Genomic DNA, 26971 nt, shown 5'->3' with positions numbered 1-26971 from the left:
ATAACCAGTCAAAGTGGAGGAGGAGTATTTGGGATGGTGTTGAAAACCTAGAGGCAATGCATCAGAGCACACAGAAGTTCTACATAAATTGTGGAAGGAATGAGCCTCATCGGGAACTCCCCACCCACCCTGTCAGGCGCCTCCTGTGCCATCTGTGAAAGAGTCTACAGTCCCCATATTGTCCTCATTAGGACTGAAATTGATGTGGATGCAAGTCATTCTCTGTCCTGACAGACCATTTTAAAATAATAATTGAAACTATTGAAACAAAAGAATTGGTTATTATGTTTCAATAGTTTTCAGAGATTTGTACTGTAGACCTGCTGAAGCAGTAACCATTTGGGTGATTTGTATGGATTAGGACTGCACCCTGGATGAGTCTTGCTGTTTTGGAAGGGAAAAAAGATGAATCTCTCTATCTTAAACTGGATGTTAACATCACAGTATATAACTGTATCCCACTCCCAACACACAAAAGGCCCAGCATTCCAATGATGTCATCACTATGTTGTGTCAATGGCCATGACTGTTTCACTTAACCAACTCTGTTCAATTAGCAAGCTCTATGATTAAAGTCTACTTTGTTAACTCTGTACTCACTGTATATCTATTGTGTGAAAGATGTAATAATAGGAAATGAGTCATTAATGACAGAGCATAGCTGTAACTGACAAAATTTGCATCTTGGTCTGTGTTCTATACATTTTTGAGTGTATTTCTAGATGGAGATTTTTCCAGTTATCGCATGTTATTGTGGTTCATTTGCAAGTCCAGATTGGAGAGGAATTTTTTGGATTAAATCAGGTAAATCCAAGGAAAATGTTGTAAAAGATTTGCAAAGTTCCCTCCAAGAACCAGAGAAGGAGATCTAGCAGGAGGTTTGCTGTAGAGATTGAAAAACAATGTGTAACTTTGTTGGAGCAAGAAGCACAAGGGATGTATGTGATAACAGTCCATTTTACAGTGAGGGTTAGAATGTTATAAAGAGTCTGGGTCAGCTGGGGCAAAAGCAGCTGCTAAGGCTTGGCTGGGGTAATCTGTACTTGTTTTCCACACAGTATAGTATAAATGGGACCAGAAAATGCTAGAAACGCTTCATAGGTCGGGCACAACTATGAAGAGAGAGAAAAATGGTTAATTTTCAGGTTGATGTTCTTTCATCTGAACTATAGAAGTTGGAGATGAATGGGTTTTTAACATACAGTACAAATGTGGGGCAGGGGCAAGGAAAGAAAGCAAAGACATTGGTTATGGGATGGAAGGCAGGAGAAATTAAATGACAAAAGGGGTGCTGGATCTAAATCAGGATTGAGGATGAGAGTGATAATCCAACCTTTGTATGGATTTAACAAAATGGATTGGTAGGATAGAATGGGCAAAGTGCTATGTATGAATGAACCACTTCTGCATCCTGATTTGTCCATGGGTCATTTTGGCACAGGCGAGATGGGTCAAAGGGCCTTTTTTTTTGCTATAGTGCTCTATGATTCTATGACCTTGACCTGGATTTTGAGAGCTTTCCATGGTAATTTAAACCAATCTTTGGAGACAAGGGACCGCAGATGCTGGAATTCTGGAACAACATTCAGAGTGCTGGAGGAATGTAGCGGGGCAAGGAGCTTCCATAATACAGATTTTTTTAAAGGGATATCTCTGATATCCTGGTATGGAAAGCCTCATCGTGGGAACAGATACAGCGGAGAAGGAACTGAGAGGAAAGAATAGCATTCTTGCAAGTGACAAGGTGGGAAGAAGTGTAGTCAAGGTAGCATGGGAGACAGTGGATCTGCAGATGATGTCACAGTGAATGATCTGTCTCCCAAGATGGAGACAGATCAAAAAAGGGGAGAGAGATGTTGCATATGGGCTGAGTGAATTTAAGGGCAGAGTGGAAGTTTTTCTTAAAGTTGATAAAATTGATTAGCTCTACATAGGTACAGGAAGTAGCACCTACACAGTCATCAATGTAGTGGAGCCTTTTTTCCAGTCCATAGAGGCTGCATGATCCTGAGTTCCTCCAGCATTTTGTGTGTTATACCAGCCTTTACTCAGACCTTACAGAGCGAATCATGTGGGAAGAGTTTACTTAGATGTCAATGCTGAATTTCTTGCTCAGTTAATTTTCATGACATTTATACTCCAAAGAAGTGCATGCCATCAGATCAGAAAAGAAACTACCAGTTCAGGGTCAGCATAGCAGATTCATTATCTAAAACTTTTGATTTGAGTGAAATAAATGACAAGTCTGTTTGTCTGATTGGCATTGGACATTGGAACAGGCGATGTTAAGGATGGCAAAATTTTCCCAGTTTCTTGACAACTGGAAACCTTATCTCTCATTGGTTGCAGTAAAAATCCAAAATGTGTGCTTAATGATTGTTGAATCAGTTTGGAAACTCAAATGCTACTCACTTCAGTATACAGAACAGAGGGAGGAGTAGTACACTGCATGTGCCATCTCTTAGATGAGGCATTTTTAACAGAGGCCCCTTTGCTCTTCTGAGTAGATGTCAAAGATCCTACAGAGTTCTGTTGAAGAAGAGTAGGCAAGGTCTGCGCTATGTCCTGGTTGATGTTTATCTGGACCACGGTATTGCTTTTTGTGCAAGCTTCTTGTGTACAAAATGGACTGTCATGGATTCTGCATTGTAAAAGTGTCTCACTTGATTGGCAGAAGAATGCAAGCTGAACCTATAAAAAGTGTAATAGAAAGTGCTTTTGTTCAGGGGAAAGAGCCTAATACCCTGTCCAGACTAACAGATTTTGTATTCAATAGCAGCATGCCTCTGGAAAAAAAGTAGCCTACCACTGCATTCACAGGGTAGTTCAAGATGAGAAATAAATGGCTCCTTGCCAGTGCCTCGTATTTCTGGGGAGGAATTTATTATTTTTAAATAAGCTCCTTTACCAAATGGGAAATGAATGTCATCTGAAATTCCAGTTGATAAAGGCAAGTTGTCTGTTCAAGTTGTTTCCCTTTGCTGACTGAAATCAGCAACCTGTCTAGGCGCATCAGTCTGGTGAGCCACTGCAGGATGCACTGACTCTGCTTTCTTGCTTGAATATAAAAGAATATATTCAAGCGGGAGATGAGGACAAGGAGAGTTGTGCAGACAGAGTGCAACCTTAAAACTGCCATTCACTGGAAACTTGAAACTCGGTCACTCCAAAGTTTTCAAATCAACTTAAAATATGACTTAATTAGTTTTTTAAAAAGTAGAGCCTTGTTTTATGTTCCAGTGCTATAAGTGAAATCCTTAACAATTCCCTTCATTGTTCTTCCTTTTTCCTTATAAGGAGACCCTGCTGTTTTATCATTTCCTGCTCCAGTTTCCTGCCTTTCTGTTAAACCCCCAGGGCAGAAATGCCTGTACAAGTTGTAGCACTAAATGGTTGCAGCTGCCCATGAAACTCGAAGCACTGGTGACACGTAGTGCATGTGTGTGCACTATTTCCTGCCTGCAGAACTGCACAAAAACTTGTTTCAACCCATGCTGTGGGCATTCCTTTTTTTGTAACTGCTTTTTAAATTGTCTTCTTGCAGAACACTGAAAAATTTGCTCCAAACCTGAGGAAGGGGACTCTGAGCATCTTGAAGAAGAAGTGGGAGGATTCAGAATCTTCAGCTGCACAACCTCTGCCTCAAAAGTCTCCTGTCAGAATTAACAGACTTCGGGTCACTGCTGTCAGCCCAAACCCTAGCTTGGGGCTTCTAAGTGAGTCAGATCAGAATTCCAAGAGCCCTACCACCACAAGGATCAAGTCTCCCAGGAGCCCAGAAGCCTCAAGCAAATTTTCTTATCCTAGTGTAGAGAGTGAAGGGCAGACTGAGATAAAGCCACAGTCTGAAAGCTGGAAGATGGAGCGAGCTCTTTCAAAAGAGGGAATTGAAATGGAGAATGGAACAGCACAAGATCTGACAATCTTCCCTAAAGTTGAGAAATTTAACGTCCCACTGAACAGTTTGAAGATGATGTTCGAGAAGGGTGATATGAATGCTCAGTCCAAGAGTAGACAACATGAACTCCCTGTCAAGGTAAGAGTTTGCATTGAGTAATACTGTTTGAATTAGGTAGAGTAACCTTCTTGTTCAGTTCGTTTTAAACGTTCCAAGATTCTTGCTCTGATTGCCTGAAATGTTTGCTGCCTTCGTGTAGAATCCTCTTCTAACTTAGAATTTTAAAACAATTTTGTGGGCTGTTTTAATGATTGTTATTTTAAATGTGTTTGAACTTTAAAGTTTTTAAAGTTAGTTAAGGAAACTAGTGATCAGTTCCTATAACATTTCAATGCAATCTTTTTTTCTTTCTTGCACAGACAAGAGGTGCTCCTTCCACAGCCAGCCTGGTTTGTTTTTAAGATTTAAAGCAAAATCAAACTTAATACTACATGGAAGTTCCATTTTGAATTCTAGCTTCAGTTTGCTTGTTGGTGCAATTAAAAATTGTAAGGGAACGAGAAACTTCCTTACAGTTTGCAGCCTCAAAAAATGAAACTCGAGAAATAGACAGCTAAAGTCTCGAGTTCCATCCTCCATCTGTTCTGAATTCTCATTTATGCCAAGAGTGCAAAAGTGATCCAGGCTTCTGTCTTGGTGGCTCTCTGGGATGCTGCCGAGGAAGTGTCCACATGTAAATGCCAATTGAGGCTAAGATTGAATTTACTGAACTGTTAAATAACTCGTGCAAGTACTTGCTGAGGCTCAAGCATGCCCTCTTGTGTAACATATGACAGGGCTGCCAAAATAAATTGCTGTAAGAAAAAGAAGAAAATTCTTTAGAATAACCAACCAAAGAAGAATTATTCTAACCCCACCCCTCAATTGTTCTTTTTGTCTACTCTACAGTTCAAATAACTTAACAAAGCATAGCCATTGGACACCTTGGCTACATGTTCTGAACTTGCCAAGCTAAAGGAAAAGATTGAATGTGCTATCCTTGTATGAGCCCATTGGTAGACCTTTTAAAATTGTGGAAACAGGGAGGTGAATGAATCAGAATCAGGTTTACTATCACCAGCATATGTCGTGGAATTTGTTAACTTAGCAGCAGTTCAATGCAATACATAATATAGAAGAAGAAAACATTAATAAGTAAATCAATTACAGTATATGTATAGATTGAATAGATTAAAAATCATGCAAAAACAGAAATAATATTTATTAAAAAAGTGAAGTCATATTCATGGGTTCAATGTCCATTTAGGAATCAGATGGCAGAGGGGAAGAAGCTGTTCCTGAATCGCTGAGTGTGTGCCTTCAGGCTTCTGTACCTCCTACCTGATGGTAACAGTGAGAAAAGAGCATGCCCTGGGTGCTGGGGGTCCTTAATAATGGACGCTGCCTTTCTGAGACACCGCTCTCTGAAGGTATCCTGGGTACATTGTAGGCTAGTACCCAAGATGGAGTTGACTAAATTTACAACCCTCTGCAGCTTCTTTCGGTCCTGTGCAGTAGCCCACTTCCCCATACCCCCATACCAGACAGTGATGTAGTCTGTCAGAATGCTCTCCATGGGGAAGTTTTTGAGTGTATTTGTTGACATATCAAATCTCTTCAAACTCTTAATGAAATATAGTTGCTGTCTTGCCTTCTTTATAGCTGCGTGTTGGGACCAGGTTAGGTTCTCAGAGATCTTGACACCCAGGAACTTGAAATTGCTCACTCTCTCCACTTCTGATCCCTCTATGAGGATTGGTATGTGTTCGTTCGTCTTACCCTTCCAGAAGTCCACAAACAGCTCTTTGGTCTTACTGATGTTGAGTGAAAGGTTGTTGCTGCGACACCACTCCACTAGTTGGCATATCTCACTCCTGTATGCCGTCTCGTCACCACCTGAGATTCTACCAACAATGGTTGTATCATCAGCAAATTTGTAGATGGTATTTGAGCTATGCCTAGCCACACAGTCATGGGTATAGAGAGAGTAGAACAGTGAGCTAAGCACACACTGCTGAGGTGCACCAGTGTTGATCGTCAGTGAAGAGGATATGTTATCACCAATCTACACAGACTGTGGTCTTCAGGTCAGGAAGTCGAGGATCCAATTGTAGGGGGAGGTACAGAGGCCCAGGTTCTGTAACTTCTCAATCAGGATTGTGGGAATGAAGCAGAGAAAAATGGTCACCATAAGACATGAGAGCAGAATTAGGCCATTTGGCCTATCAATGCTGCTCTACCATTTGATCATGACTGATTATTTTCCTTCTCATCCCCATTTTCCTTATAACCTTTTGATGCACTTACTAATCAAGAATTTATCAAGCTCCACTTTAAATATATCCAATGACTTGGCCTCCACAGCTATCTGTAGCAATGAATTCCACGGATTCACCACCCTCTGGCTACAGAAATCCCTCATCTCTGTTCTAAAGGGGTTTCCTTCTATTGTGAGGCTCTGCTCTCAGGTCCCAGACTGTCCCACTTTTGGAAACACCCTCTCCATGTTCGCTCTGTGCCTTTACAGTTTGGTAGGTTTCAGTGAGATCCCCCCTTCCCCATTTATCTAAACTCCAGCGAGTACAGGCCATCAAACGCTCTTCTTAGCTTATCCTTTTCATTCTCAGGATCATTCTCGAGAGCCTCCTCTGGACCCTCTCCAATGCCAGTATGTCTTTTATTCGATATGGGGGTTCACAATACTCCAAATGTGGTCTGACCTATTCCTTGTAGCTTCTGCATTACATCATTGTCACAGGTGTGATTCTGCCTCCTAATCAATCTCGGCCAGAGGCAGGAGTTGAGCTGTCTTTTGCATTCTTGGCAGCACTAAAGGAAAAGCTGGCCAGCGTTCCTACTGCCTACTTGGTGAACTGCATTTAGTTACATGGTTGTGGAGAATAGAACCTGGTTCATTGTAGAAACTTTCACTTGATAGTTGATGGTCAGGCCCTTTGCTTGTTTTTTAGTGAACAGGAACCACTTCCCCAAACTGTCATAAAGTCCAACTGAATTACAGGAAGTGGCTATTTTAGCCCTTTGAGCCAATTCTGATATTTAATAGTGTGTCTGATTTCACTTGATCTAGGTATTTGATAAGTTGTCTGTACACACACATAGGCTCTGAAGGCAAAATTATCTGTGGGAAAGTCAGGAAGATGAGTAACTCTTTTAACATGCAAGTGCATTGCAGGCTGTCAGATTGGATCCTGGAAAATTTTATTCATTGGATAAAATGTCCCAACATTTTGCACATTATCACATGAATTTTGGCATTTGGATAAGAAAATAACCAAATGACCAAAAGCTTAGTCGAGGAGGCTGGTTTAAAGATCATCTTAAAGGACATGGAGGGAAATTGGAAGTTTCTGAAGTTGAGAGATAAAAGCACAGCCATCAGTATGAAGAGATTAAATTTGGAGATGCTTGAGTTCAAAGATAGAGGAGTGCAGGGTTTAGGGTTGTCTGAGGTGGTTGGTATTTGGTTAATTATCTCTTCTGTATGCAAAGCTTATATACAGAAGGGCATGGAATGTAGCTGTTGAGGTTCTAACTTTTCCCAAGCTGTTTGATATTGGCTGCAGAAAGCTAATGTTTACACCTTTTTTGATTCAAATTGGTGCCAAATGATGACTGTATTTTTCTCTCTACTGATGCTGCCTCATCTGCGGAATATTTCCAACATTTCCAGTTTTTAGTTTAGAATTAGTTTGAGCTCTGGCATCATTTCCAGTTACAGAGCACTTCCCTTTTGATTAGGAAGTTTTGCCAAAGTGACTAGCTTCTCTTGATAACTGCACCACTCATCAGTGAAACAGTTTTGATGTTCCTTGTACACGTGGTGTTGGTCACAGCTAGTACCTGATTAGAAGCTTGCACTGTGTGAGCTGTTCAGACTTGGAAAATTGCCTACATCAGGCAACTTTATGGGAGCAGCACAAACTGGCTGGTGAGTTTTCTACATAACAGTGACTACACTTCAAGAAGTGCGAGTAAAGCACCAAATGGCACCTTGAGGTCATGAAAGGTACAAGGGAAGTGTAAATCTTAAATCTTGCTAAAGCCAGTTGAGGTGCAGGGGTGTGTGTGTGTGTGTGTTTGTTGAAAAAATGCTTTTAAAAGCAAAGTCAAAGAAGAAAAAAATCTGCAGATGCTGCAAATCTAAGCAACACACACAAAATGCTGGAGGAACTCGGCCCGAAACATTGACTGTACTTTTTTCCATAGATACTGTCTGGCCTGCTGAGTTTTAAAAGTGAAGTGCTCTTTGAGCATTAATCCTGCTCACAGACTTGAGTAGGTTTGTGTGTCAGCCTGTAAGGGAAAATATATGGATGTATATATACAGAGTATATGAAAGCCTGCATGACCTTGGCCAGTGTTTGCATGAGAGACAATGTTGAGAAGGGAGCATTCCATGTGATAAAAAGTCAAATGATTTGCATGATCTATGCGGTCACATAATGAAACAGTAGCCTCTTTTTTTTGGTCCACTTATCTCAAGCACATGATCTGATTTTGCATAGTTATTCTGTTCTACTTTCCCTCTTTTTATAAATTTATTTTGACTCTGACGGTGGTGAGAGAAACTGCCCGACAGAGATGCCATTGTCTTTTGACGTGCTGCTTGAAATGGTGCTTTTCTTCCATTCCAGATGTTCCATGCTGTTTCAAATGGTACCCGGCAGATAGCAAGGGGTGCTGGGTATCTGAGAAAATGTAATGCCCTAGCAGTTCATGCCCTTAAGTTGTCTGTTTAGTTGGGAAACCTTCATCTTTATATGGTGAATCTTAAAATGTAAGTTTCTTTGCAAGGAATACTAGTGTAAAGATTAATGTCACTGTAACTTAAAATAAACACTCAGACCTATAGAATCCAATTTCAGCAGCCTCAAACCAACCATCCTGTTCTGCATCTGAAACTATTTTAAGTAATTGAAGCCAAAGCAGGCCCCTCCCCCTAAATTACTTGCCTCGCTGTCATTGTGTTGGATTTGCTGACCGCAAAGGTTCTAAAGCTCAAACAAAGATCTTAAGCCCTATCGGATATAAATAGCCACGAGTACTCTCACTAAAGGGAGATTATACCGTAACTACCCAATCTTTAAGGACTAGTTTACTTCCCTGTTTATTCTCTACAGTGAGTTTTAGCTGCCAATACCCACCATTTGAGTGGTGAATCCCCTCTCCCTACCAAGAAACATAGAAAACCTACAGCACAATATAGGCCCTTCGGCCCACAAAGTTGTGCCAAATATGTCCTTACCTTAGAAAATACCTAGACTTACCCATAGCCCTCTTTTCTAAGCTCCATGTACCTATCCAAAAGTCTCTTAAAAGATCCTATCGTTTCCGCCTCCACCACCACCGCCGGCAGCCCATTCCACGCACTCACCACTCTCTGCATAAAAAGAAAACTTACCCCTGACCCCTGACAAGGAGAAGATACTTCCAGCTAACAACATTGTTTAAAATGCAGTTCATTTATTTTCAGTAATATATTTTTAAATCCAAACAGCAAACTTAAAACCCATTTAAAACTCAGAGGATTTCTATCTTACAGTTATTTCCCAATTACAAACTGCTTCTAAAACACAACGCATTCCTTAAACTCAAAGGATTTCAAAAACGCAGGTACAGTTCCTATAAGCTAAAAAGACATTGCATGATGTGGATGAGGATGTCGTCCATCACAGAAACCAAAGCTAGAGGAAAGAATTCTATTCACCCCATCTTCCTATCATTCTTCTTGATGTTCTTCAACCATTCCTAATAAGCCTGAACTGCTTTCTACATTTATACCTTTTTTTCTGCCACTGGTGACTTCATGTGCATATGATATTTCCTCAGATATCCTTTCAACACAGTCTAAAATCATTTTGGAGACATAGTTCTTTAGCTATCTACCATTAATGCCGTGAAGCTAACTTCCTTAAGCACATAACACCTTCCAACTGTAAACATAGATATGCAGCTAAATAATATCTTATTTGTTCTGCAAGCTTCCTTGAACCAAGCAACTTAAGAGTCAGCCTGTCTGTTTGAAACAACACATTGTCTTGTACTGCATCTTGAGCAGTAATAAAGCAGTTGTATTGAGCTAAACCTTGTTTCTCCCAGACAGAATGTCTACTATCCACAAAACTTGTTTGCAAATCTGGTCTTTAGACAATACTTGTTTTAACCTCAAGGTGATTACTGCTTCCCATTTACATTTCAAGAACTGAAGACTGACTTCCGTTTACAACCAGAAGTTACTTGGAAGTTTATTTACATCTGTTTGTGATCTTACTAGTGCAGATGCTGTGTTTAGGAAGCAAGATTAACAAATGACCAAGAAAGAGAAAGAATTCTAATGGCCAAGAAGTTAATATCCATCACATGGCAAGCATGTACCACAAGGTTCCGCATCAGTTCTTTGCATGTTACTATATTGAGTAACTTCTGCAGAGCACTACAATAGCAAAGAGATTAAGTTGTTTAGGTTCTGAGGGGTGGAAAGCCAATGACAGTTGATAGAAAAGTAGGATTTTTAAACAACATGCAAGTGCTATAGCTATACCTGATTAGAGTTACTTACCTGAGTGTTGATGCTCTGCATACACTGCAGAGAATCCTGAAGTGATGGAATTTGTTGATTTCGGGAAGCCCTCACCTTGGTGAATGGGTGTGTCTTCATTTGGAATTGGGTCTGCTTCTGTCAGTTGACGTATTCTGCCATTCATTTGCTGAAACAAACGACTAAAAATTCACTGATGCGCTCAGTGATACCTGTGCTCAAATGTTGAAATGTAGCAGTAATCCAAAATGTTTGTCCCTCAAAATGGGGACTGCATACTTGGAACACATTTCTTACTGTCTGAACTAATGCAGTGCACAGGTGATGGGGACATTTTTTGTGGTGCTTTTTTTTACTCCCGATCTCCTGTTCGATTTTGCATTTGTTTCTAATCTTTATCATTGCATATTGTTATATTTCTTAGACTTTCAATCTGTATTTTTTCCCCAGCCTAAGTCCCACACATCTGATTTGTCCCTAGTTATGAACACTTGGGCACATCACAGTCAACCCCAATAATGCCCTTGCATGCACTCTGAACAGGAGTTTCAACTGAACTCGGCTGCTTGGTAGATCAGTCTATGTAATGTCCCACTTCTTCTCTCTGCCCTTCAAACTGAGATCATTTGCTCCAACTCTTTGCTTATGGGAGAATAGCATATAAAGAACTAAATCTGAGTCTACCTGGTCTTGGGATCTGGGAATATAGCATTCCATTTTCTTTGGGCACCTGCACAATTTGCAATCAAACATCTGATGCAAAGCTGCTTTTAATATTTCTACCTGTGTCCCAATTTGCCAGGTGCAGTTCCAATTTATTGCCATAACGGCAGTCCCCATCTTTTTAAGGACTCAACCATGGTGTTTAGGAACAATGTTCACAGTTGTGTGTTGATTCTTTTTGTTTTTCCCATGTTAATTTGATGAGGCATTCTTTCCAAAAACTTGTGTCATGGTGAGTAGAAGTAGTAAAGGAGGTCCGCTCTGGATCCTTGGGCTGTCTACCCAGTTAGTCTGAGTTTGCTTTGTGTGACACATTCACTCTGGACTTCAGCAGCATTGTCAAAGGAGTCTGATCAAAGTACAAAGTTCTGTGGATCTGGATTTGAACTCCAAATGTACCATTCTTCAAAGAGCCTCGAATTATTAGGGGTGGGGAGTTTAATGACAAAACTATTTCAGATGCTTGAAACCATCTAGTGGCAGCAGAGTCACTTGCCACCATGTGCAAGGTTTCAGTGTCGTCTGCCAGCCCTGCATGCCTTGTGAGGTGCAGGGCTCTGTTGTCCATGGCTCATCACGCAACCTGTCTGACACTGCTATTCAACATCTGTCACTGGCCTCCTGCATTTTACCTTTGAGCTCACTGCAAGCTTGAAGAACAGCACAGTCCCCTTATACTGGGACTTGTAGCCTTGTCTTGGCATGACTACAGTCATTTCAGAACATTAGTAGTTTCCATTTTATTTTTAGGTGGATGTGACAAGGAAGGTATGGTTGAGGCATTTGGGAAATTTCTTTTAAACTTGGCTATTATCCAACCCTCCTCACCCTCCATTTGCTTTACAGATAATTCTTTGTTTTTTTTCTGCTTACTTTCCTTGTAATTTCTGATGAAAAGTCCATATTTAAAATGGGAATTTCCCTGTTCTCTACACAAATGCTCTGACCATTTGGTTTTCTTTTCCCACTTCCAGCATCTGCATTTTGTTATCGCTAAACAATGGTGTTAGGATTTCATTCTGGTGCAATGGTGGGGTGAAAATATTTGATTTATACCCTCTTGGACCTTGTGAAGCAATCCAATTAAAGATTTGTCTTTCCAGTGTGAATACTTTCAACTCTTAGAACTGGATGGTTAGTTTCCAGTGACAGAGGCTAAGTCTCTTGGCTGAGACTTTTTTTTTTGGCTGTATCTTTGGCAGTTTACAAAGAGGAGTTCAAGACCCTGGCCAGAATTTGTACGTTGACCTGCGTCATCAAATTATCTGGTCATTAGCTTATTTGTTGTTCACATGATCTTGCTGTCTTTGCACTTCAATGCTTTAGTTGTAAAATGTTTTGGAGCATTTTTTCCCCAATACTACCTTAAATGAATTTCATTAGTTCTTAGAAGACCAATTCATCAAAAAGCACAATCACATGGTAAGAGCAGAAAATGCCAAAACTGGTCAGCAAGTTGACTAGCATCTGTGGAAAGAAAGTGACTTCATGTATCAGGATCCCAATAATTTCATAAAGCTCGGATCTTTGTTTAAAATCAGAAGTATGATTGCTTTCAATCTGAGTCCAGTGGATGGTACACATCCCTCCAAGTAAAATGGTTGTGGGATCAAGTTTGACTCAACTAGGGTGAAGCTGCAGTGCATTTGCTGGATGTGTGCTGCACTCCAGTGAGTACCCATCTTATGGATGAGAGAAACTGAAATGCAGTGTACTCTTGCATTTTACCTATCTTACTGTATATTCAAGGAATTTTTAAAAATTATCCATTATATCATCGCATTCAACTTGCACAAACACTTCCTGCATAACAGCAGTGGATAAACATTGAGATCTGGGAAAATGTGGATCACTTTCTCTAATGTTGAGAGCCACCTCCCAGCAGTGACAGATTCATTGTTGAAACTCACCTTGGTCTCATGTGCTAACATGGCCTTTGGCCAGCTCAGGGACAACCTACTGTCAAACTCAAGTCTACTATGCAGCAGTGATCTCTGCCCTTCAGAGTTATCTCTGAGATATTGACTACCCACAGTTAACACCCCTTAAACTCTGAATCTGTAAAATTCCCCATATTGATTAGCAGGACAAATGAGCCAATATCATTTTCCCCTCTAGGGCCAACGTTCACAACATTGATGCTCTGTTCATGTTCAACCAGTTCCAATGGATGGGCCAAGTCATTCACAAGCTTCACTCCAGACATTTATAATCCACCTCAGCTCTTTAACAGTAAGTGATTTTCAGGGGGATGTAGAAAACCCTTCAAGGGTGTTCTCAAATCTCCTTGAGAAAATGTAACACCCTCACTGACTTGTGGGAATCCCTGGTCTAATAGTGGTGAAAATGGAGGACTACCATCTGGAAAAGCACTGAGGACCTCTTGTCTCTGTGATGGAAGAATGTGAAGGCCTAGTAAAAAGGAACATTAATTTCAAATGACACATCCACCCAACCTGTCAACCACCATCTTGCCCTCCTGTGGCAAAGTCTGCAATCTCATATAATTCTCTACAGCCACCTCAACCCACAGAAGTGAGGTGGAAACAAATTATTCTAGTCCACAAGGGATTGCCTGAGGAGGCGGAAATCAAGTGACTAGACCTTAAAAGTACTGTTTTGACTGTGAAACACATTGAGAATTTCCTGAATTTAAAGATGCAAAAATATTGCACATTTACTTTCAAATGCATTCAGAATAGTATTTCAATTTACCAAAGACTAATCCAGGAGAAATCTATTCTGTTACTGTTAATGCAGATGACAATGAACTGACTGGGCTCACTTTCCTGGAGACAAAAGCAACATAGTCAACACGTCCTAAGTGACTTCCACACTAAATCCTGTGCAAGCCCAGATGACTCAACAAGGTCACAGCAGAAAGGGTCCAAGTTCAGTCAGTTTCAGTGACCTTTAGTGAGAAAAGAATAATAAGTCCACTTCTAATCATCCTTTGACCCTACAGCAAAGTCCACGTGTGCCTCACCTTAGTTGTAATGCTTATTGCTGTTGATTCCCCTGCCCATATTTGATGTGGGGAATGACTCTTGGATTTATTTGTTTGACAGCATGGGTTCAATCTCCTGCATTTCCACATTTGTGACTGTGAATTTTGGGGCATCACAGTAGTGTAGTGGTTAGTGCGACACTATTACAGCTCACGGTGTCAGAGATTGGAGCTCAGTTCCAGCACAGGCTAAAGAGTTTGTACGTTTTCCCAGTGAATGTGTGGGTTTCCTCTGTGTGCTCCAGTTTCTTCCTACATTCCAAAGGCTCAGGTAAATTGGTCATTGTAAATTGTCATGTGATTCGGCTGGGGTTAAATAGGTGGGTTGCTGGGTAGTGCAGCTCATTGGGACAGAAGGGCCTGTTCCACGCTGTACTACTTTAAAGAAAAACACATGAATTCATAGCAGCCCATTCAGCTCCTTGAGACTCCTCCATTATTTATTTAATAAAATTGTGTGTGACCCGATGACAACCTCCATGTCATAATCTTTCACCCCTTTTCAAGAATCTATTTACTGCTGGTTTAAAGATATTCAAAGATCCTCCTCCTGTTGTTCTCAGAGAAAGACTTGCCACACTCTGAAAGGAAAAATATTTTGAGGGTGAGATTAATTGGATAACTTGGCCAAAGACCTGGCCAAGTACATAAACCCTCACTTCTGCAGTGATTCTACTCGCTGGAATTTAGCTATATGGTCAGAAATGCTTTGTGAAAGTTGATGGAAGGGAGAACTTTTTTTGCATATATGCAAACCAAATGAGTTCAACTGTACCATATTGATGTACAGAATGTGTTATTGAACCCAAACAGCTCAAGCAATTCTCACTACTGTCTGTACTGAAGTTACTAAAGATGTTACTTGTAACGGTATAACTTGGGTAAGTATCAGGTTGATTTTTTTTCAGTTTAGTTCGTCATCCAAATGTGCGCACCAGGTACTGCTTTTTAAATGAATGCTTCAGGCGACATGTAGGTAATTCAATTACCAGCGGCATATGGAGTTGCAAGTGATCGTAGGTACTCGACAATTTTTTTTCACCATCTGGAAATGGGATTAGAGGGGCCCCTATGATCACTGCAGATGGGGTCACTCTTGTCCGTAAATGATACAAGGCTTTTGAACTTTTGTTAATCCAGATGGCTGTGCAGTGCTCTCGTTAACAGCATGTAAGTTTATTAAGACTTGTGTGATGCAATCATATGGGTCTGAACCTGGGCAGATGGGCCTCCTCGGCGTTCTCTTCATTGTCTGAGTTTCTTTATGCCTGGCGCTAATTGCATCTGCTAGTTCTTTTCAGTCAGGCAACATGCTAATTGGCAACTGTTTCAGAAAGCAGACGAAGATGATTTGATTAAAGAAGTGATTTGCGTTTCCTTCAATAGATAATGTGATGAGCAAGTTGTTTTCAGCTGCAATTGATAGCCAAAACATGCGCTGTATTCTTAAAACTAATGAGATATGAAGAGTAAATGAGAATCGTCCTGAAGTGCTTCCTCCCAGTTTAGAATCCAGTGTGCTGAGTCTTTTTGTTCTCAAGCAGGCTGCCCGAGATCGGCACCTCAAGTCTGACGTTTCCAAGAAGTGGTTAGACAAGACTGCAGAAGGCAGCTGTCTGATTGAAGGCGTGGTGGAGAACAAAGCAAAGGACGGGAGCACAAGTGGCTTTAAATCAGATGATTTTGGTAAGGATTTTTTATATCGTGGCGGGATGGAAAATGGGTTGTAGTTGGGTTGTATCCTTGTCGTTGTAGTGTTCACTAAATCATTATTATTTGTAGAAGGCGCTGTTATCTTGAATTTTGAAAAGTACCACGCCACTGAGGAGGCATTAGCAGCACAAGGCTTTTAAAATTGTGAATGAAAGTAGTGATCGCGGTAAAATGTGTCGTCAGACTTGGATAGTGCAAGTTTAGCAAGTGTGTATTTTCTTAATGTACTGATCTGCTGAACGTCTGAAAATTGCCGTTTAATGTTACATTTATGGCGCGGCCACTGAGCTGAAAACGAATCAGTGATAACGGCACGCTCCTGCTCTAGAAAGTGGCCTGGTTCCATTTGCAGAATTGTTTCCACAGCAGCTTGAAGCATTTTCGCCTCTTGGCCTCATGACCAGCTGTTTCAAGTTTTGTACTGCTGTTGGACTGAAACCAGCTCTTTTTTTCTGTTTAGAAATGCCTGCTGTCTTGGTGGCAGGCAAAGTACCTTGTTTATATTGCCAATTAACTCAGATTTTTTAAGTGTTCAGTGCAAAGTATGCATAATTCTTCTGTGTCCTCTTAAAAACTGGTCTTGTTGCCAAAAGTGACTTGCTGCATGAAAAAGGGAATTTGAAGAAATAAACCGTGTCTGCTGAGTAGCATGTTACTGTATCCTTAAATCTTCTTACTAAACATTACATTAGCATTTCAATGCCATGTGTGCTTTAGCATTGGATCATCTATTGCTTGGATTATAGCAGAGTGTAGTGTTGAGTCACATTGTTTAGTGATGCCAGCTAACAAAAAGATGCTTTTTGGAGGGACGATAGGCAACTCTTGACTAACTGCTCAGAATGTAGTAGGTAACCATTTGCTATTAGATAACTGCAAAATTGGAGATTGCCAAGTATTTTTCAAATCTTATTAGTAATTGCTTGCTAATCACAAGACTGCATCCGGTTCACTGCCATATTGTTAGATATTAAGTGTTTTGGAAAAGAAATGCCCTGGTCTGTCCGTGGTGGTGAGATTTAACAGAGGCATTGGACTTGAACACTGAGGAATCCTTGGGAAAATGATCTTTTAAAACAATATTTTTAATGAATGTACTTGCACATTATATTGTTGCTGCGGACATGGTGAGCTTTCAGTGGGTTAATCCATTTTGGAATAAACGCTACTGCTTAAGTGATGCCTTCTAAATTAGGTTTGGAACAGTGCCAGTGGTCACTTCAAGTATAACTGAAGCAGCCACTAATTTTTTCGCTTCCTAGAGTGCAGCACTGGCTCTGTATTTATGAGGGTTGATTTTCAAATTTATTCAAATATTCCACCAGTCTCTCTCTCTCCCTCTCCTTTTACAAATAGGTAATGTATTAATGTCACATCTCAGTCTGGTTGGGGTAGTTCACCTCTGGGTAACTCAACAGCAACTCACCATGATTGAGGTTTTTTTTTTAAGTACTGAGAAGCTTACATTTGAAGAACTGCTTTTAAAGTGTTTTGCAAAGTTCTTATTCAATGGGAATGTGGAGATGTACATTCTTATGTCTGAATTTTTAGAGTGTTTTAATGTTTGCAGATCTGGACACTCCTTTCCTCACACCCCCATTTGGCTTTATGTTGTAAATTGGAATACCTTGTAAATTTTTAATATTACTGTGTAACCAGCTGAAAATTCCCAGCTGAATTGCTGCCTGTTCTTTTGAAGTCTGATACTTGCTTTATAGTTGTTATTTTCTTTATCTGTGACCAAACCATGTCTTCAGAGCTCTAAGGTTGCAGTGAACCACATTCTTTGGATTGAGGAGTGGGTAACACACACAAAGTGCTGAAGGAACTCTGCAGGTCAGGCAGCATCTATAGAAATGAGTAGATAGTTGACATTTCAGGCCAGGGCTACATTCAGGCCTAGAAAGGAAGGAAGAAGATGCCAGAAGAAAAAGGTGGGAGGAAGGAAAGAAAGACCAGCTGGAAGGTGATGGGTGAAGCCAGGTGGGTGAGAAAGGTCAAGGGCTGGAGAAGAAGGAATCTGATAGGAGACGAGAGTGGACCATGGGAGGACGGAAAGGAGGAGAGAATTTGTTTACCGGAAGGAGAAATTGTAAATATCATGGGCCTTTTATGCCTCTAACAATCCTGTTAACTACCTGAATGTGATCTGAATACCAAACAAGGATATTTTTCAACTACATTGATACAGGCTCCACATTAGAGCATATCTTCACTGGCCTTAACAGGTGGTGGAGGGGAGGGGTAGGAAATGGGGCAATGGTGAGAAAGCACAGAAGATTTAGTTCTTGCTCAAAAAGGGCAAAATGAGTTAGGATTTAATTATGGATCTCTTCAGGCCTAGAAGATGAGAGACCCCCAACCAGGGATGACCATAAAAATGGAGATAGAGGGAACAGTAAGCTAGCAGTTGAGACAAGTACATGCTGACTCCTGCCAGTGGAGCAGTGAGCAAACAGTTTTTGTGTAAACAACTCGGTCTCATTAGTGTTTCTGCCCATAAGCTATGATCCTTTTCACTCCCTGCCTCCTTGCCACTTTCCCTCTGGGCTGCCTATGTTCATTCATCCATCACCGTGGCTCCCATTTACACTTTGCTTGGCACCTTTCCAAAACAGATGGAACATCTGTTCATCCAGCTGTTCACACACATTGTCAGGGGCTCCCTACTAACATTGAGTGAGAGACCATTTGTTTCCGTGCTCTAATTTCATATGGAGTTTTTGCTTAGAATAAGAGGGTCCATTTTGCAACAGACAAAAAATAATGCTGGCCTTGGGATAGATGGGGGCAAAAAACTGTCCCATCTCCAGTAATACCAGTACATTAGAGACAAAGACACAATCAATGAGAATAAACCTGAATCTCAACCACAGACTAGTCCTGGGATTTCTGATGATGCCTCACTGGAGGTGCTTAAGAAAGCCCCAGCTCCCTGCAGCTTGCCCTCCCCACCCCCACCTCCCAGTACTAGTGCTTCAGCCGGCTCTTCAATATTCTGCTCGTATGAAAGCTAGTTCATTGCTTCCTTAAAAATGAAGTACATCCACCTTCTCCTTAGCAAGTTTTCTTGTATCCTGCACTCTGAAGTAGGATATTTGAATCCATGAGTCCTTCCTATATCTACCAAACTCTTTCGAGGATCTTGAATATCAACATTTACCTTGCCCTTTCAGTCTCGTGTTAAAATGTAACCAGCATCTCCAACTTGAATGCCCAATCCCCTTCAAATCTTTTGCACTTTGTACCCCTCTCCAAGGCGAGGATGATTTTCCTCAGTGTCCCAGGACACTCACTCAAGTGGGTGTTCCTGTGCTTTGTTAGAAGGTATTCCTTTCTTAGGATTTGTGCTCTTCAAGTTGTGCTGCTGGTTTTCAAGCACTCGAGCTACACTGTCTTGTCTTTTCCTGTTCATGATTCCCTTTATTTTTGTAAAGTTACCTTTTTCTTTCCCCCTTTCTCCTGTTTTATGATCTAGCTTTTCTCCAAATGAAGTTATTTCTTGTGTGTGAATCGAAAGTTGTGGTTAAAGTTTTATGAATGTAATAATCTTCTGCATTTAAAAGGATCATGCATGATCTACCTGCAAAATGTGTAAACTGCTTTCTTTTTCCATTTGATTTGTAATTAAAAGATTTATTTGCCAATTAATGGCCAATCATAAGTCTCAAATTAGCCTTCTATCCCTTTTATAAATTGGGAACACATTTTCCTTTCAGTAATTTGTTACCCTTGATTCCCATCAATATTTCGAATGTTTTGGTTTTGCTACCTACTTTAAACCAATGTTGCTTGGATTTCTTGATCTGCAACTTTAATTTTGGCAAGAACAAAAAACCTACCATTTGTCAACATGTCGACATGTTTTTGGCTTTGCATTATGACAATCTTTCTTTGCAACTGGGTATCATGGCTGACAGCTTTGGCAGTCCAGTTCTAATTCAGCAAAACTGTCAGTTGTGGCATTTAAAGCAGACCACATAAGTGTGAGCTATTTTTTGAGTTGTGTGGAAATCTACCTGCCTTTTTTAACTTTCCTCCAAAAATAACCTCTCCTTTCTGAGATTGGCCAGGGCAAGCATCGGCAGAGATGAGGGGAACTATGGGGAATGGAACCTATTGCAATCTGGTCTCTTACACCTAAAGGCAAAGAAGTTTTTCCACTGTATCCTGCAGTATTTCAAGGGTACAGTGCTCAATTTCATCAAGATCCCGAGAAGAACGGATGTGAACACTATCGCAGAATTTGTCACTGCAGAGGAAGGGCCATGTTCTGTTGATGTGTTCCTAGCATTAGAGCTCATTGGTGGTTTTTTTAACTGTTCCCAAATCTGACTAATTATAGAGCACATTAAGGAAGGGTCTTATTGTACAGCAGATGCTGGGTATCTTTTGGCCATGGTGGCAAAGTAATTTGTAAGCTTTTTGTAATTATTGTTGTGGCTTCTTTGTTAGGATAAATGTTTTGAAGGGGTTCCATTGTAGCGCCATGACAAGGGTGGGACATGGGTCCAATTTGTTATTCACATCGAATCTGAACTTTGATTGGGGCAATTGACAGGATTACTCCAATATGAGCTGGCAGAGTCGACGGGCTAAATGTCAGTGGTCTGTGCTGTGGCAATTCTTTTGTGTGCTGCAGTCTTGAAGAATTGAAGAAAACAGAAGCTCATCAGCCTCTTGCCTACTGTCGTTGTTTTAAAAATAAAATCCAATTTGAAGGGCAATGCTGGAGCCCATGGGAGATGGTCCCAAATTATACGTTGATTGTTGGTATCTCGTTGGAAAGACTAAGTTGCATGTCACCCTCAGTGATGACCAGCAGTCCATCTATGTGGTGATGTTACACTGCTGGCAACGCCTCTTACTCTGTCCAGATATGGTAGCAGTTTAACATTCCACCTTATTGGGAAAGGCTTGATCTTTCTTTAAAATGAGATTAAATGTTTGGGTGCATAGCAGCCTCACCGAAATGATTATAACATGAATCCAGTCCAGAAATTTGCTGATGTATCCTGGGGGAGCATAGCCTCTTATGGCTTGTTTCCCATGGTTGGATATCATGTAGCTATTTTATATCTCTACAGCATTGGCATCCTGCTGTCAACTTAATAGCAAAGATGCTAAATCTCTCCAGATCTAGTTAATAGTGATGTTTACACATACAGTAAAAGATAAGAGATTAATGTGGCGGATCAGAGTAAAATTGCAAAATAGGTCTTTGCCTAAGTCAAGGGGTGGGGGTGATGTGGAGGTCAAGGGGCGATTAGCAGAGTAAGTGCCAGCATGATTACTGGCAAGTGGCTGTGAATGAGGAGAGTTGCTCTGCTTGGCACTTCAGAGGTGTGTTACATTACAGCTGGGGGAAAAGTGAGCTGCAGAACCTGTCCACTGATGGTTAACATGGCATACTTGTAGAATCTTGTATAATAGGGTGGTCTGAGAGTTCTGCATCTGTTCTTCTGTCTATGGATTGTATCTAGCTAGTTTTTTTCTTTTTACTGCTTTTTGGGCACTATTTCAGGGCACGCTCTGATTTCTCTTGCATCACCAAACACCATAATTTGTGATGCAGTGTGTTACTGGATTGCAGCCTGTCACTCTGCAGCACCACCTTCGGTCTCTGGAACATCAGGGTGACTCTGCTTGCCTCCAGAATCTCCTCAAGCCCTACAGCTTTGAGAACACTGATTATCCCCCTTGTCTTGCTGGTTTTATTTTTGTTTGAATTTTAATTTTTGGGACGGGGCATTGCTGTACATCCTTGTTTTCCCTGAGAAGATGATGGTGATCCAACCAAGTGGCTTGCTAGGTCACATCAGAAGGTAGTTAAGAGTGAATTGTATCAATCTGGTCTCCTTCATTCTTTGGATTTTATGTTCTCAATGCCTCCTTTGATCATTTTTTTCACTTGAGCCTTTGTTGGTCCATACTTGCCCTTGGTTCTGTCCATGTGCATTTGCACACTAGGGATGCTGATCAAGAGCAGGTGCAGGAGGAACCTGTGTAATACTTGCATTTGTATCCAGGGTACAACTTGTAAAGGAGGTGGTGTGTGGTGGTTCCATCCTGCCATATGATATAATTGTTTTGTGACTGGTTATGTTACTGAACTGTTATCAATGGAACTAGACCAACAAATTAAAATCACACTAGAGATGGGGAATTTTGATTCGGTTCAGGTCACCAAACCTTCATTCTTCTTCACTAATGCTCATTAAGGGGAGCAAATCCAGCATCCTAGCCAATCGCAGAAACATAATTTTTGAAATGGTCTGCCAAGATGCTCAGTTCAGGCAGCAATTAAAAATGGGCAATAAAACATTAGTCTTGCCAAGAGCACTCGTATCTCAGAAATGAATTAAAAGTAATACACAGTATGATTTAGAACAAGTGACTTAAAATGGCAACTCCTGAATGAGGACAAGTCTGCAAGAAAACAGACTAGATTGAGATGTTTGTGCTATGTGCCATGATTAATCCATTCTGTCCTGTGTTACGTGGTTCTTTAGTGGTATGCAAATATTAATTCACAAAGGATGGTATTCTCCTATTCTCTGGGCACATCAGTATATTAGTGACAGGTCAGAATCTGGAGGGACCCCCTGAAGCAGAGGTCAAATATGTTTAGTCATTCTATGGTTGATTGAAGATGAGCAACATCACTGTGTTCTGAACCGAAACACGCCTTCAAAATGTTTCAAAGGGTGGCACAAGGACAGGATGTCCAATCATTTGCACCATATGGATCTGACCCATACTCAACTAATCACTGTTGGCTTAAAAAAAAATTCTTGAACTTTGCTCCACCACTACAGCTGCTTTACTCCAGTTGTTGAGGACCGCTGGAATTTCCTTGTGTTCGCAAGCAAAAGGTCCCAGCCTTCAAATTTCCTGGGCCCAAAAGCTGCTTCTTGACTTACACAAAGTTCATTTGAGGAACTTGCTTTTCTCAATTGCACTGTCATTAAGAACTGTGGTCCAGGTTCAGGAAGTTCTTGAACCAAAAATGATTTGAGATTTTATTTGAATTCTGAAGCAATTTATTGCTAAAGGTTATGTACTGCATTACTAATTTTATCCAACATTTTGTATGTTACTTTTGCACAATAAATAATATTCAACTTGCCTTGAAATTAGTTATTTTTTCAATTTTATCAAGTCCCATGGTCAGATAGTTTTATTCTATCATGCTCAGCTTAACACAGAACGAAGTAAGTGGAATGCAGTGCAGAGATGCAATGTATGTGCGCAGTTAAATTTGCACTTGTGCTAAATAGTTTGCCCTAGGGGGCATGGGTGAGCTGTTACTTATTTGTGTTCCATCTCCACCCTGTAAACTCCACTCCATCTTTTGGCTGTGTGAGAACACACTAATCTGTTTGGTAACAGGGCTGAGCTTCCTACGTTGTATCTAACATTCCCCAACAAATGCTGTCACCACACTGTCTGCCTATAGTCCTTTCTTGCTTCCACTGAAATTGCAGACATCCTGACATTTCTAAGGCACCCTCCAACTTGCATTCTGTACATCAATTGCTGGTATTACCCCCTTTTCCTTCAAATATGTTGCCCTCCTGGCTTACAGATCCACAGATTAATTACATTTGATTGGTTGTCTTCATTGCTGTTCTAGCCTTCTGCCCCATTGACCCTTGACCTTTCTAGGTGCTTTCTAGCTGCTCACCTACTGGTGTCCAGCTCTTCAACTCTTTATATCCTGCCTCTCTGCCCCCTTCCTTGCTTCCCTCTTTAAAACAAAAACCCAGATTATTTCAAACTATTCTGCTTGGTATTCCTTTTTCATTCTTCTAAAGCTCTTTACTGTTTATAAAGGTGAGCTTTATTTGTCTCGTGCACATCAAAGCATGCAGTGAAATGCATCGCTTGTATCAGCAACCAACACAGCCCAAGATTGTGCGGAGGGCAGCCCACAAGTGTTGAATTACTCCAGCACTACATGGCGTGCCCACAATTTACTAACTGTGCCCCATAATCTTTGGAATGTGGGAGGAAACAAGAACACCCAGTGGAAACCCACATATTCACATGGAGAATGTACAAACTCCTTGTAACAGTGGCAGCAATTGAACCCCAGTCTTACAGCTGGCACTGTAAAATGTGACATAACTGCTATGCTAAGATGCTTCGTAAATTCAAATTCTTTTGTTCCTTGTACAAACATCGCCTCAGTAAACATGCCTTCTGGAATTTATCTTAGGACCAGAAATTTTCTCCCAATTTCTCTATTCAATGATGTCCTAAAGTAGGGAGTGACAGCCCAACAACCTTTGCAACTCCACTCCCCCCCCCCCCCCCCCAACCAAAGTACCTCTGCTCTGCCTGGCCCTTTCTCTAGTTCCTAGTTATCCTATAAGTGTGTAGGCTTGTGGGGGGGGGGGGGGGGTGGAAACTGTTTAGTAATATTGCATTGGTGGCAGGTAAACTGTTTCTAACAAGAAACATGACACAAAATGCTTGGGCTCTCTTCCTGTTTTTTGGTTTTGGACCATGTGAGTAGATCTTTGAGTGAGACAGCAGTACTTTCAAATGTGCTTTTTGCTTTTCAGCTCCTTTGAACGTTGACTGCTGTACAGATCATGAGTATCTGAGAGATGTATATTGCTCTTTCGTGATTAGTATACAATGAGTCTTGTTTATGTGAGTGTACCTATTAACATTTTGATAGCGGTATGGAGATTTTGGGAGCTAATGCTGGTTCTATACATTTCTTGCAGAAGGTAATAAAATTTTGGCCAATTGAGAGAAAAAAAGAAAATGTAAATGACTGTGTAAAGAGTGTATACTGATTTGTTGCTAGTCACAAAGTCAGACATGATCTGTAATCATTGCTAGATGGGTAGACCAGTTCTCCCTTCATGGTTGGTAGTGTGGTTGTAATCTGGGATGTTGGGGGGGGTGGGATAAGAGAACTGCATGTCACCTTAAATGGCAGTCTTATTGTATTTTATTGTACAGTGTTGCTTGCTTTGATCTGGAGATGCATTCATTAATGTTGAATTTGGCTCTGTTTGCACTTCATGCAGACCATACCTCGCCTGGAACAAGCCCTGATAAAACTGAATCTAAGGTTGGTACGGAGTTGACAGACATGCAGGAACAGTCGCCAGTGAAAGACAGAATGGCATTGTACCAGGCTACTGCATCACAGAAGGAAACCAGCCTCCAATCTCCTACAGTAAACATCTTTTTGAATACATTTTCATCTGCAGCACAGTTGACAGTAATGCACCATTGAGAAATGTTACTAAGGACTAGTATAATCTTGCTCTTGCAGTAAAGTTGGTACATGCACAAAAACGTTCTAACTAAGCTGATTATGCTTTTGCTAAAGACAACACCTACACATTGAAATATGAAGCCTGCTAAGCAGGCACACTTGTATTGTTTTATTTGTGATTTTTTTTGCATGCATCACTTTTCCATCTCCTCACCCTATCCTTTCACCTATAGCTTGAATGACCTGCAGGCCTGGCATTTGTACTGTAACCTTGAAGATCAGAACCTTGGTTCTACAGCAGCTTTGTATCTGCTTCATGTGTTTTCCTTATTGAGTCTGTAACAGACCTGTCAATGTACCATCAAAGGGCCACTACACATTTGTCTGAGGTGGCACAAAAATACCCTGGTGGCTTTATCTTCCAGCTGTCCCAAGTAATTTGTGACCAATCAAAGCACAATCGCTATTTTGCAAGCAAATGCAGCAGTCAATTTGCGCATGGCAGGTTCCCACAAACTTGGAAATAAATTGCCAATTGATTGTTGGATGAACGTTGGCTAAGGCAAGCAACTACGTGCTGCTTCGAGCAGTGACATTTGATCTTTCACAGGGATATACTGTAAGGCTTTGTTTTAAGGTCTCCAGCCACACTTCCAACAATGCGTCATTCCTTATGCTTAACTAAGATATCACCAAATGTGCAGCTTGAGCCTGTTACCTTGAACTCTGCAGTGAGTTGTGCAAGCTAGGCTGAGCTGCCACTGCTGGTTAATGTGGCTACACTCTGTACTAACTGGGCCAAATATCGGTACCTTCAAGCATTTTCCCTGTAAAGCAAACTGGCGCAAATTGTTCTTGCTGTGCTACAGCATTGTGCTCCATGAACTTAGTGACACCTGAGCACACTGGTAAGTACGTACAGGAATTTTCTCCTATATAAAAAAAAAACTCTCCCTACTTTTTGCAAATTTCCCTCACTACCCATCACTATTGGACCAGCATTTGTTTGCTTTGTTTTGCAACCATAATGTGCTGAAAGCTCCATGTTTGTGTCTCCTCAGATTGAGGGTCCACAGCCTTTCGCTGGCAGTCATTTGTGTTATTTTGATATAGTAGCATAATAGTCAAGGTACTGGACCAGAGGCAATTACTGATTCAGCTATAAAAGTTCAAATCCCATCATAACAGCTGGGGAATTTAAATTCAATAATTCAATCTGAAATAAGATGTTGATCAGGAAAGGATTTTTTTTGAGATTCCAGAGCCATGGTAACATATTTGTCTCCTAATAACCCTCTGAAACACCAAGCAGTTTATGGGACAAGTGGTGATAAACAATAAATGTTGGTCTTGCCAGTCACGTGCAGCCTTGAGCAAGGAAACAGTCTTTTTCACGGAAGCCCAAACCCTGTGCCAATTGGTGCACAACTGGTGTACTCATTCTGCTTGTTTGACTATTGTTGCTAGTTGCCCTGAATTCCTAATGCACAAAGATGCATTTGCCCTTTTTCTTCTAAGTGCAGTGTGTATGTATCTGATCTGACAGCACCTGGTAAGAGAAACGGTGAAGATTTTGGGTTGATGTCCCATTTCTGGTGAAAGATTCTTACTTTTTGCTCTCTCAGGTTGTTGACTGCTTTCCATTTTGCTTTTTGTGTTTATATTAATTTTCACCACTTACAAATCCTGTCCCCTATCCTGTTCTGCACCCCTCTACCTTCCAATGGCTTGCTCTGTACTTGGACATTTTAAGGTGAATCCTCCTGATTTTTCTGTTGCTCACTTTGGTTT

At 40.9% G+C, this 26971-nt stretch overlaps 1 protein-coding gene across 6 annotated transcripts in view; it reads left to right on the top strand.

Annotated features, from left to right (window-relative positions):
* The window catches only part of lima1a (LIM domain and actin binding 1a), a 129203-nt gene that overhangs the window by 82670 nt on the left and 19562 nt on the right, over window positions 1-26971 (top strand). For 4 of the 6 annotated variants that reach the window (XM_073070846.1, XM_073070847.1, XM_073070851.1 and 1 more), the window contains 3 exons: window positions 3545-4036; window positions 15768-15912; window positions 24987-25138. In XM_073070846.1, the coding sequence (XP_072926947.1) occupies window positions 3545-4036; window positions 15768-15912; window positions 24987-25138 (789 nt within the window). The remainder of the gene's footprint in view (window positions 1-3544; window positions 4037-15767; window positions 15913-24986; window positions 25139-26971) is intronic. The other 2 variants (XM_073070849.1, XM_073070852.1) reach the window with 2 other exon arrangements.

Source organism: Hemitrygon akajei, chromosome 18, assembly GCF_048418815.1.
Source record: "Hemitrygon akajei chromosome 18, sHemAka1.3, whole genome shotgun sequence".
NCBI classification, from domain to species: domain Eukaryota; kingdom Metazoa; phylum Chordata; class Chondrichthyes; order Myliobatiformes; family Dasyatidae; genus Hemitrygon; species Hemitrygon akajei.
This window is presented reverse-complemented; position numbering and strand designations above follow the sequence as displayed.